This window comes from Branchiostoma floridae, chromosome 9 (genome assembly GCF_000003815.2).
Source record: "Branchiostoma floridae strain S238N-H82 chromosome 9, Bfl_VNyyK, whole genome shotgun sequence".
Classification (NCBI taxonomy): Eukaryota; Metazoa; Chordata; class Leptocardii; order Amphioxiformes; family Branchiostomatidae; genus Branchiostoma; species Branchiostoma floridae.
In genome coordinates, this window is record NC_049987.1 from 21,037,559 (window position 1) to 21,051,091 (window position 13,533).

The window sequence follows — 13,533 nt, forward strand, 5'->3', positions numbered from 1 at the left end:
GAAGAAATGGCTGAGTTCCCCCTTCCCGTCAGGGTCATGCCTCCTCGTAATTTAGAGCTCGCAGACTCATCGTCCGATCGAATCGCGCCTAATGTGAAGGGGGTATTAGGTCACGTGCTCAGAGTAATTGAATCACCACTCCTGACGAAGGTCGACGGAAGAGCGACTGAAAATTCAAGGTGAGAAAAAATTTTGTGTTGATTGAAAAAGGTCTGTTGTGATGTAATCGCGGTTGGTGACTTCAATTTGGGATCTTCCGGCTCGAGACTTTGTAGGTTATCTTAATAAATATTCAATGGATTCATTATTTTGTGCTTGTGAAATTATGCAAATGATCACTTAATCTATATAAAAAAAATTCATAGACATAAAAGTTGTAACCTTAGGAAGACGACTAATCAAGTCGATGAGAACCTGATTTGAATTTGAATAAGAGGACATACTATTAAATTGTAATGGTAAATGATAGAACTTAGTAATATTGATTGTGTAATGCATGCAATGTTTAACGCCATAGGACAAACATTATGCAAATTATGCATACTTAAAAGATAAATGTTATATAATGAGTGTTTCTTACATGAAAAGACGTGTAGGTTGGGTAAAACAATCATCAACACATATAAATTATGCATATGAGGGAATGACAAACTGCCATTATATATTTATGGTAGTTAATTTAAATCCAATATTCATGGTATTTGTAAATTGAGTAGAGACAAACTTCACGTGATAACCAATTTGTTGGAAAATTTCAAAAATTTTACTATGCCGTTTTGTTTTTCAAACCATTAAGTATTTCACGGTGGCTTGGGTTCTTTAAAGTTAAACGCTTGTGAAGTATTGTTTTTGTAATTTGTAAATTTGAGAGGTTACAGAAGAATTGTATTGGTTAATGGAGTATGGCGTCCACGTATACCAGCTTAACTTAACACCACGCAAATAAAACAAGAAATGCCTGTAGAAATTATGCAAGTTGATGATCATATTTTTGCTATATGTCCTTGATATCTAAACCAACATAGGAAATACTCTATGTGATATTTTGTAAAGAAATATCCAAACACAACGTTAAGAATAAGTTATAACTGCTTGCCAGCTGTACAGCTTTACTAAAAAACCAGACAAGCCAGTTTGCTAGGGCATAGGTCAAGGATAACATGTCAAACTGGTCGCAAACTCCTCGGCCAGCTAACTCGTTTGGCATGTTGTCTGTCTATATTTGTCAAATTTCTATTATTTTTCCAGCGACCTGTGGGGCCTGGTAGAGGCTTACTGACCTCACACTTGCTTGAGTATATAATATATATGAATGACGTATTTGGTCGCCAACTTAACCTTAACAAAAGATATAAGTACGGCACTCTTACTGACTTGAATATACTCACTCCTGTGGCCACTCCCTTGCGTCTATCTACTTAAAAAAAATTGAAATTTTGAGAGTACGACCACGTATCGAAAATTTTTAATAAGGAAGTCATACGGACTTGACATACGCAAAGGAACAAGTGACAGGAGAGAATGCGAAGCACGTATGCGGATGCCTTTAGGGCAAACACCTAGACAAAGGTCTATCGGTAGGTTGCACTCGGTACCACATGGAGCCATCTCCAACTCATGTTGTCTAATCAGCTATAAATAGCTAACTTCCTCTTCCTCCGTGGATGGAAATGAAGAATATCCCCCTAGCTTTAAGAACAGTCGAGTTCCAGTTTCTTCAAACTGTCTAGTTTCCGTATATTTTTTGAGAGAAAAGATTTTCAGGTAAAAAGACGATACACAAAATTGGGAATTTTCACGTGGAATTAAACCTATATTTTAGTCACGAAAATGACTGATATTGTCGAAAAGAGAATACTCTTAGGTGTAATCAAGCCAATAATATAGAAATTCTAGCACTGAGATTTTCACAATAACCCGACGCGCGAGGTATGACAACATGCGTGCGGCCTACAGAACGTATGGACCGGGTGAATCTGAGTAAACGGGGCGAATGACTTCCAACGCGTAGGCATACAAGGAGGTGAGGCCTGGGCCCAAAAACCAATTTTCACCCAAAACACATCACTTGTTACTTGTTTTTTAGCCACAGAAGACTTAGATAATATTTCGCAGTAGATCATGAGAAAAGTGAACTCAAACCCAAACCCTCGAGACCCCTTTTATGCCGCGCACTAATTGTCGCGGAAGAATTGGTGTGTGCAACGAGAAACCAACTGCTTGGTGGTAAATCTGGCCCGCCCCTTTTTTGGTTGCAACAATCTCCTCTGTCCGAATATCTCTTAATTTGGCGACGACAGTTGCAATTTAATCATGCTAGCTACAGAAAACAGACTCTATAGACGCTGTTGTCGTTGCGGGCGACCAGCTCGGTGCCAGGTATCGCCAGAATCATGTATAACTGCACTCTGGGTTCAGTTTCCTTCTTGACTTAGGCTAGGGTCACATTTCCACAAAGGGATCCGGCCAAGTAGTTTTGAGGAACGAAAATCACGATATAACAGACAACAAAAATATAAAACGGATCAAAAATAATTCTACAGCATTCCTAGTGCATATTTATCGGCATGAACTTTAACTTTTCGTTTCCGCAAACAGCCCTGCCGAGCCCCGGGTACGAAATGTGACATACATGTACGCCTTACAGAATCTCGGGAATCATTGAACGACTACCCCATGAGAGTTGAATTGTAAAATATATGTCGCATTGGAGTTTGTTCTGCTCTTTATACAAGTTTTTGTGTCAAAAGGCAATGCGTACATTTTAGTCGAAACAGGGAAAACCGAAATCGCACCGGCGTATTAATTCAAGTGCAAACTTTCTATAGCAGACATATAACAATAACTTCAGAATTTAAGGCGATACTTTCCATTGATAATCTTTGCTGACAGTTTGAGCCAGACACTTAGGATCGACATGTGTCACCACTTGCCATACTTCTGAATCGAGATAAAAACTAGGCAAAACGATCAAACTTCTGCAAAATGTTTTCCAAAGGCTGTCGTATAACACTATCAATAACGCTTATAACAGCAATGGAATATTCCTCAAGTTAACTCACCTCATGTTTGCAATTCTCCACAGAGCCGACGAACTCCCAACCTTCCTATCACTAGTCTGCAGGTACTATTTAGCAATGACGTTATTTCAGAACACGCAATGTCATTTCCCGGAGTCTCGTTAACAGGATTTTAGGTAACTGCAATGTTATATTTCAGTTGACAATAAAATCACTGTTTGATGATTGCTGCCTTGTTCAGTCATATACAAATAGTATGAAAACAGTAACAGCCAAACCCGCCAACAACAGAAACAGCGTTGAACTGAAAAAGCGGTACTTAAACGCTGCTCAGAGCCTGCATAGGAGGCTATGAAAACGATCCGAGTGGCAACTTATTTCGCTTCAATGACCCAGCTACACATGTACAAAGGCGCATGCAGAGGGGTCAACCTATTTCACCTGCGGCCACATATGTGTACGTGCATGATCTTTCGATAATTGTACATTTCGGCAACATATTCCACAATAGTGTGAATAAAGAAAGAAAATATATTTCACCACAATCCGCAACCTGAATTGCACCAACATGACTGCAACAGATCCCTTCCGAAGTTCAGCAGATGTAGGTGCAAGTCAGGACGTGCATTGCCATTTCCCGGTGTCTCGTTTTCAGGATTTTAGGTCGTTCTAATGTTAGCATTTTGTTGACTATTGAAGCACTGTTGGATGGTTACTACATTGTCCAATCATAAACAAATAGTATGAAAACGGTAGCAACCAAACTATCCAGCAGAAAAGGTGTGTGACTGAAAACAAATGGGTACTTAAACGCTGCTCAGAGCCTGCTTTGGAGGCTATAAAAACTATAAGAACGGCAACTGTTCAACTACCCAGCTACACAAAGGCTCAGAGGGACCAACCCATTTCACCTGCGGCCACATGTGTATGTGACCTTTCGATAATTGTACATTTCGGCAACGCTGTTACACAGAATAGATGTATGGATAGAAATATATTCCACAAAAGTGTGAATGAATAAAGAAAAAGATATTTCACCACGATTATGATATGTCGGTAAAGTTAGATTATGTTTTAAGGCGCTAACATGCTTAATAACAAATTATCCAATGAAATTGAGCGTGCATGCCAGCCAAAGGCGCACGTAGGTCATACTCTCCAAGCAGAGGTTAGGCTTCGGCTTGCTTCTCCGGCTTTCTATGTGACAAAAAAGAAAACCTGATAAATAACAAATTATAAAGGCCAGTGAAAACGTCAGAAAAAAAAATGTGAAACACAAGCCGAAACCTAACTTCTGCTTGGAGAGTGTCAAGTATGCCTGTTTGTGTCGGAGTTACAAAGATGTTGATGGCATTGCTGCCCCTACGGCCGGTGAGGCCATGGGACCAGTGAGGTGAAGTGAGTTACAGAGAAACGAACACATTCGCTTGATTATCAATTAGATAATTAATCAATTATCTAGGAAATCAAACATATATATCTTATTAAGGGCCACTGGCAATATGCCGACAACGAAGCTGCGCGTTGTTCCTCGCGTCTGACAAAGCAACACTCTTTGATTTCTCACAGTCACAGGTAACAAAATTTACCCTGACAATTGACGACCTCATGCCCTATAAATAAACAGTAGAAAAGTGGATGACGCATCTCTCCGTTACAATAGAAAATTGCCCATATATCATTGAGAGTCGACCACAAAAGATTTGCCTTCACTCAAAAAATTTCATCTCGTGTCAGAAGTTGATTTATACAGGGTGTGTGGTTGCGTCCGTTTGAAATGATAAGATCATCACCTCTAACTTCAGGCTACCACGCCGCAACTTATCTTATCAAATCAAGTGCAAATAATAACCGGTGACGCCAGTCGAGACGTCACATGACAAATCGCCTGTCCATGGGCGCATTCTGGTCGTATACTTTGTCAGATAAAGGAGTTGTTTTAACCTCCTTGATCATATTCAACGAATGACAGCAACTGATGAGAGAACTGTCTACCAAATTGGGGGTGGGGGGTCCACACCGAAATGAGGTTACAGTCCGTGCTATTTACCTCCAGGTAGTTACCAATAGGGTTGTATTGTCAAGGCTTACAATATACTTCTCATGTAGGACGTATAATCACTTGGCTCTACATGCAGCTAGGTGTAACAAGGAAGTACTGTGTCGATGTTCTGACAAATGGGACCCCTATCGGCATTTTTTGAAGTGCAGAGGGCAATTTTTCTTACCTTTGGAAGGAAGCAACTAGAGCGGGGGTAGAAAAATTTAAATTGTTTTTGGCATTCAGGTCCCTTATGTGATGATTAACATAATGACATGTGCATTTATGCAAGTCTGGACTTCATTTCTACATAATTAAATAAACATGATGACCTTATGAATATCCGCTATGCGACTTGATTTAAAGAAAAGGTGTGCACTACAGTCTGAATAGATGGTGTGTTTTGTCATCAGTTTTGTCATATATACCACATATTACCCCATTCTTCTGTGCAACCCACACTGACTAGCTATAGAATAGATCAAAGTTCTCAGTTTCAGCAGATGTCAGTGCGTTCATCACTGGCAACGGAAGCACGTCAGAGAATCACTCTACGATAGTTCTGGGAAAATACGAGTTTTTGTACACATCAAAAATCATCAACACCTAGGTTGGTAACTGTGGTACTTGAAGGCATGGCTATTTCTAGTTCGTTTTTGAGTTGGTGTTAGATACTTAGCAGTCGGTACGTCCACCAGTTTATTGGTCACGACGAAGACATAACCCGTTTTCTTATTATAGTTACCGCGCGATGTGTCGAAAACATGTTTGAACTCTTGTACCAATGTAACACGTTTTGTGACACGCCCACCGCTTTTACTTCCTTTCCCTTTTAAGTTTATAGAGTTCTTTCAATACCCTTTCTATCATTACGCTGATCAGTCATTGAGAATTTTTGCAATATCTAATTTACTTTCTGATAGGATCCCCACTGATGAATCGCGGCAAAGCAATATTCATAGTCTTAAAGCAATGATTAGTATAGACATGTGTAGGTTTTCAACAGCACTTGAGACATTACCAACTGTAGGTAAATATTTGTCAACGGTAGAGTACGACCTCGATAACTGACAAGTTAGCAGTCATTACTTAGGCTTCTTAATAGAGGCATTGAAATTTTGTTGCTTATCAAAATGAACAAACACGACTTTTGCCACCGGCGGATGTTTTTGAGCATTGGCTGTGTGCACACATGCGTTGGAATATTCAAATATCCATCAATCAACCAATTAGAGAGTAGTAAATTCGAAAACATATGTTACGTCATCCTGAATTTATATAACGAACAACCCAGGCACATATTCTGTGAAGTTTGTACAAGATGTCTAGGAACAAGGTTGGTGACGTTGAGCTCTCTGAGGCGACCAACGCTACGCAACAGGAGCGCTTTGAGAGTCGCAGCGACTTAACACCAGGAAAGACAAAGAAACCCTGCACGAGAAGCCCTGTCTTCATCTCGGTTGTGACCGTCTTTTCTGTGCTCGCTGTAGGAGGAATAGTGGTGGGAGTGCTCGTGGCGACTGGCGTCATAAACACACAGGTGCGGTCTTACCTGTCGTTAACTGTTGTAGAGATGTACTAATAAACATCTTATGTTAACGAATACCTTAGACGTTTTCCTATGGACTTTTGTATGATTAGATCATATCGCATAATTCCTTCTTCGAGTCCTTGGTAGATGGAAACAATTGCGTTATTCCATTACGGACTCACTTGGTCCTGTTCACATCGAACATTTTTGTCCATTCTCCAAGCACAGGTTTCGGTTGGGGGATAGCAGAGGCCGGGATTTCTTACGGCTGCTTCCCTAACAAATCCCTGCCACTACTATCCTCCCGACCGAAACCTCTGCTTGGAGAATGGTGTAAAATATTAATGTTCGATGTGAACACGACGAGTCCGTAATGGAATAAAGTTTGTTCAAAGTATCACTTCTGCCACATTGCGCTGGAAACAAACATACGCAGTAAGTGGTACTTAATACTTGGACTTTCGACGTGATTATTCACACTTGACTTGACGCAACTTGAGTATATTGACGTGCTGGTAACTGCACGGTTTGAATTATCTTTGATATTTTCGACAATTTCAATGGTGTGCAATAGAAAGAAAACAGGTGAAAGCTGTACATGCGCCGCCATTGGAAGTTATATTCGTATTGCATAGATCACAATGACTTATGTGACGTGCGTCTGTTGTTGTTCTGTCCAACAGACATCTGGACCACCGTTGATTCTTACAACAGGTACTGTTTTTTCTACATCCTAAATGTTCGTGAGTAGGTCCCCTTTATCTTAGAGATGCCCTGTACATTTAAGCACTGTTGTTTCGATTAAAATACAGAGTACCTCTACAGCACGTTAACGGAAAGTCATTGTCAAAATATCAAAGTAATGCTCCTTATCTTAAAATCATATATAACTCTTAACTTCCATCCTCTTATTACTCATATCAACTCAATTGATCACATTTTAGTGGTGGCGTTTCATCGTCAAGAAAGGGGCGTGTTGTTTACCACGTTTGCGGCAGTTTACAATATTAATCAAGCTGATATTGACAGTGTTGATTTGGTCGTTTTGTTTGCCACGTTTGCGGTAGTTTACACTATCAATCATGCTGATCTTGACAGTCTTGATGTGGTCGTTAATTTCTGTAAACACGTTGCTTTGGAGTCACGGCAATGGCATTAACTAAGTGTTCAGAATTCAAATAGTTCCGGCACGCAGAACACCTGCACGTCATCAGGTCCAACTACTAGGTTATGATCTCTCACTGGCATAGATTAGTTCACTTTTCGGAACACCTAAAAATGATATAAATTAACTTTCATTGCCTTTTTGTAAGTAGGCCCAGCGGCATAGAGGTTACAGTGCAGAGTTGAAACCAGGAAGTAAGGACTATTAGCCATTGAAAGATGGTTAAACACTGAGTAAGGCCTAGGTCCCATTTCCAAACCGGGCCCCGGCCGGGATGTTAGCGGAAACGAAAAAAGAAAAGTGTTAATTAAGTGTTAATACAAACATTAAGTTCATGACTATTTTCCTTGCGTTTTGTGTCTTTCGTTGAGTTTTATATCACATTTTTCGTTTCCGAAAGCTACTCGGCCGGGCCCGGGTTGGGAATTGGGACCTAAGCCTGAGGCAATCTACAAGAAATTATGTCTGCTAGCACAGAGTATGCCCCTCCCATCTCCATCATCAGCATCCAAGCATGCGCCCTTTCTGTTCTCCGTTTCTGTAATACAGATGGGGCTTGGACCACCTGGGCAGAATGGGGCGCTTGTGACGTCACATGTGGGGGCGGTGTGCAGCGCAGGACCAGGACCTGCTCCAACCCTGCCCCGGAGGGTGACGGGATGGACTGCGCCGGGAGAGACTCCCAGGTCCGGGCCTGCAGCGACTGGAACTGTCCTGGTACGTACAGAATCTGCTAGAGTAGCTAGACGTTCTCATGTTTTCATTTTTCGTTCGAAAGAGAAAATTGCTTTCCCTTCATCATCTTATTCTTCCATCAATGAGATTGCTTCGAAGCGAATCAACAGTGGTAGGAACTTTTGTACAATGGATTACAAAGTAATTACGTGATATGAGCTAAGCATATTCAAGACAACTGGCAACAAAAAAGTGTCTTCTTTGGGCAGAAGCAAAGTTGTGAGTCATCGAAGAAAACTCAAAGCACTGTTAACATTTAACGTTATATGGACTTATATTTGACCCCCAACTACCCTTGTAGATTGCGACCGTGACTGTGCCGTCGGCAGCCTAAACGATGCCTGCGACACCTGCATCTGCGACAACAACGTGCTGAACGGCCGCGTGACGGACAGGAGAAACGTGCCCCTGAACAACGCCGAGGTCTTCTTCGCCGAGAAGCCGTGGGAGGCCGCCACCACGACCAACGCGACCGGCAGGTTCACCCTGGCCGGAGCCTGCTCGCAGGGTGTGGAAGTCATGGTGAAGAGAAGCGGCTACTTTGACGAGTACGCTAACTCTACACAAGTGGACAGTCTGACATCTTCCGTCATCGTGAAGATGAGGGTGAGAGGTGAGTCTTTGACTTCGTTTGCTTAGAATTTCCTATCTGCTGTGACCGGCGTTGCCGCACTGACTTTTCTTTTCTCGAATTTCAAAGATCATTCGGGCCAACTTCAGCCGCAAGCAATGTGCATAATTTGTTTTTCGAAATTCCTAACATGGCACCACCATCGATGAAGAAGATTATTTTCACCCATCCAGTAACAGGTCGGGATTTTGTAACATTGGGTTTTCACACCTTCACTATCTCAATCTTAATGAATCGATATAACACAGCAACGTTTTAGAGATACGACATGGCTTCACATAACTGCACCAACAGGAGAATAGTCTGTTTTCTAAGAATATCGCATTCTCTGCTATACCCAGAACCGCCGATGATGGACGAGAATCCTGTAGGAAAAGTTCGGCATGTCGGACAAGACGTGACGTTTTGCTGCAAAGCTCACGGCACACCGATGCCCTCTTCATACGAATGGTACGGAATACTAATAATAAGTACAGTCACTGTTACAACATAATCATAATGTTTTCATTATTACAAGATATTCAACTTAAAAAGAACCATTCCGGTCTGTTTCAATTTACAAATGTTTAAACTTACTGTCTGCAATACACGTGCATATTAGAAACGGCGTAACTGACAGAAGCTTTGTCATAAAACCATATCATGATTTGATTTGATTCATGCAAAAGTTGCCAATTTGTTTCAGGTTTAAGGATGACAGGGTGTTGGACGATGACGTGTACCAGTACAACGAGACCCTGACTCTGTACGACTTACAGACGGGAGACTCGGGAGTCTACAAGTGTCGGGCCAACGGTGACGCAGGCGCCAAGTACTCAACAGGAGCCCTTCTTACCGTGTATGGTAAGTTATACACGTCATTGCCATTACATTTTTCTTCTTATGATAGAATGTCAACTTGGTATGAAGGTTTATCTGCGACGTAATCAACAGGATTTTATACATTATTTCCGTACACCATATAAAGCGTTCACCATGGCAGCAAGGTGCCTCTGACCGTTTCTGCCACCACGTGACTTCGGCTATCAATACAGGTTTTCGTTAAAAAAATGGCCAAAGTTATGAAGCTATTTCATTCTGAGTTCATGTGCATGCTCCACCCTTTGAAGCACTGCGATGTCCTGTTGCAATCACACCAATGTCTTCTGTCGCAGATACCGGCACGCCCATGTGTAACTCGACACCTACTACCAAGCTCATCGACCTTCCCGACGACTGTGTCCAGCCCGACACCAACACGAACAAGTACGACATCGGGGCCTGCAGCAGGGAGAAGTGTGCGGGAGATCTGGGAGAGGACGACAAGGGTTGTCTGGACACCAGGAAGTTCTGCTGTATGCCAACAGTGGTTAGTTCTCGTACAGTGCAGTGTAGTGGTTATACTTTAGATGTGATAGCGACAACTGAATGTGGGTGTGGGGCATGTGTAGAGCTAACTAGAAAGGTTAAGGGTCGAGCTTTTGGTCTCAAAAACGGCACAGAAATCGTGTTAAATGGAGGTGAAGTCGCCATGAGCGGGCAGATGCAGGGCCACACAACTGCATCAGGTGAATTTGAACTTGTCGTGCCTTCCACAGTCGATCATGTGACTCTGACATTTAAGGATGGCTCAAAGAAATTGGTCACTACTACTAAAGTGTTGCCGATAGAAGAAGGCATTGAGCCGTACTTTAGAGTCAGGATGCAGGTACGGCCGCCAGCCGCCCCCCTTAACGCCTCCGAAACCAGTACAATCAATCTCGGCACCCTTCCAGACCAGCCCCCTCTCGCAGAGGTAGACATCCCTCCTAACTCTTTCTTCACCGAGAGCGGTGATCCCTACACAGGTACAGTTCAGGCTAGTGTGGGTTTTATAGACCCCAGAAACCCTGACGACTTTGACGACATTCAGAGCGATCTGACCACAGTTGATGAGGAGGGGACCCAACAAGCTTTGCGCACATACGGCATGTTTTCTATGGACTTTGAAGATGATACAGGAAACCCTGTAGTTATGGGAGGGAAGATGTCAATGCACATAGATCCGGCACAAATCAACATCAATCCAGATGATGTTGACGAAAACGGAAACCTTAACACTAAACTGTGGTCCATGAACCCCAGTTCTGGGGAGTGGGAGTTGGTGGGTAACCTGAGGACAGGGACGGCATCAAGGAGGGGGAAGCGGGCACAGACGTTTTTCATTGGCGAATTTGAATTTCGGGGAGAGCCAATCAACTGTGACAAACGGGAGACAACTACTAGGAGATGTTGGGTCAAAGTCAGGGTGTACAAAAATGAAGAGGCAGCTAAGAGTGTAAAGGGTAGTGACCAAGAAAGAGGGGCACAGGTAACCGTAGTCACCGTAGATACACCTGCATATACCTCAAGCTGGTGGGGGTCGAATCGGGGTTTAAGTCGATACCAGACCCTTACAGTGGGTTCTAACGGAGCGTGTGTTGAGACATTCTGTGAGCCTAGTGGGAGGGAGTTTAACGCATCCGTACTGGTTAGTCACGGAGGCAGCCAACTGAAAGCCTTGCATGTCAGCGATCAGCCTCATCCCACAAAGTGGCCCAGTAACCTCCATAACAGTGTTGAACATAACGATGATTTCAGGAGCATCTCGTTCGATGTCTTCAAACCAACCACAGCCGATGGTCCCATCTATAAGTATGAGCACCGGTCTTTGTGTAATGACGCACCAATTGAGCATAATCACATCGCTTTCTTCAACACAGAATACGAACCCTACATATTCCCTCCTTACGTGTTCGATGAGGCACAGTACAATGAGCCCATCAATGCACTATCCTGGTACAATAGGGAAGACACTAACAAGACTGTCTGCTTCATCAAAGTCAAAGTCCGCTTCAGCAACCCACACGGTAAAGTAGAAATCCGCATAAAAAGCGAAGGAGGGGGAGGTTATCCTGGAAATGCCGGTAAAGTGTACGGGATTCGGGATGATGAGATAGACTCCGGGGATAGCAGGGAGGGGTTTGGCTGTCTGGAGTTCAAATGTCCAGGTCCGGTTATGACAAGTCCAGGGGACGGTATGCCCTCCCGTCCTCTCCCTGGCAATCCAGAGGACACGGTACTGCTGGCGGTAGTGGCTAAAAACACGAGGTGCTACTACCAGCGCAGTAACAATCTCTATAGAAATGCCCGTAGCTATCAGGACAGTAGAGCTGCAACATATTTTACAACATATCCCACCACAGATACTACTCCTGATTATACCCCTGATACTACTGAAACTCCCACCACTGAAACTACTCCCACGCCTGCTGCAGCTACAGCAGCCAGATATACCCCTGGGACATGGCCATGGTGGATGACTGCCCCAGACCCTACAACAGATTACTCTAACGGAACAAGCCCTGCCACAGGCATACAGTTAGTCAGTTCATCAGGTCGCAACCAAGTGAAGTTAAGGCTTCCCACAGGGACCGACTTCAGCGGCGCACCAGGCATCTATATGAAACAGGGTGAGAAGCAGATTGGGTACAATGCAGCTCGCGAGTACTGCATGAAGGGTTCAGAATCCCCTGGTGCGCCAGACAGTGTGCTCAACTGGGGAGTAGAGTTCTACTGCTCTTTCTAGATGACATTTTGGAATGAAAAGATCTAGATCCATTGCAGGTTACTTAAAGTAGTTAAAGTCTTATACATGTAGCATCATACTAAGAGAATGATTTTGTAATGCAAATCTTTAAAATGTTGAAAGCCTGTTTTCTTCATGTTTAAATAGTCCGAGACTTCACATACTTTGGGTATTGCAAGTTTGCAGATATTTGATGTGGAGCTTATCCTTATAGTTGGTGCATAAAAAACAGATATCAAGTGTGGTCCACTCTTCAAGGCAGGCCATCTTTTGGCAGGTCTATATTGTCTTGAACTTCTACAAGTTTGCATGTCAACATATACCTATGACGTTAGCAGATGTGAACTGATCTAAGTTTGATACAAAGTGTTTTATGACATCATCTGTATGCTCCTTTGTGATCATGATCGTACCTGAGAGTTTTGCAAAGGCATTAGTTGGTCGACTCCTGCTTTGTGTTGTAACTTTACAAATGATGTTCAGATCTGCTGACAGATGATACTGTTGTCATCCACTATAAGAACAATGGGACCTTTTGATGCCAGAATGTTGTTTGCACAAGATGCACAAGAAAGTTGTTGTATGCAACCTGACTTCTTTTTTTCTTTTATTTTGTGCGTGGAATTTAATAAAGTTGCAACCGGCAAACACTTTCATGTTTTCTTGTTGGAATCAAGTGACATTTGATATACATTCGTAGATATAGTTCAGTAGTAACAATTTAAGATTTGCTGCCAGCAATGGCAAATTTCCAGGATTGGAATGAAGATAACCATGTACTCATGATTAACCTGAGCTATCATATTGCTGTCTTTAACCCATCT

At 42.7% G+C, this 13,533-nt stretch overlaps 2 protein-coding genes across 2 annotated transcripts in view; one reads left to right on the forward strand and one right to left on the reverse strand.

The window, feature by feature from the left end:
• The window catches only part of LOC118422285 (SCO-spondin-like), a 14,558-nt gene extending 11,097 nt beyond the window's left edge, over window positions 1–3,461 (reverse strand). The window contains exon 1 of the mRNA XM_035829804.1: window positions 3,063–3,461. Within this exon, the coding sequence (XP_035685697.1) occupies window positions 3,063–3,067 (5 nt within the window). The 5' untranslated portion in view covers window positions 3,068–3,461. The remainder of the gene's footprint in view (window positions 1–3,062) is intronic.
• A 2,734-nt stretch (window positions 3,462–6,195) lies between these two features.
• LOC118422286 (cartilage intermediate layer protein 1-like) lies at window positions 6,196–13,357 on the forward strand. Its single transcript, XM_035829805.1, has 7 exons — window positions 6,196–6,601; window positions 7,276–7,306; window positions 8,307–8,474; window positions 8,794–9,105; window positions 9,465–9,573; window positions 9,809–9,966; window positions 10,278–13,357. The coding sequence occupies exons 1-7, from the start codon at window positions 6,383–6,385 to the stop codon at window positions 12,707–12,709; spliced, it is 3,429 nt and encodes a 1,142-aa protein (XP_035685698.1). The 5' UTR covers window positions 6,196–6,382; the 3' UTR covers window positions 12,710–13,357.
• Window positions 13,358–13,533: the final 176 nt, after the last annotated feature.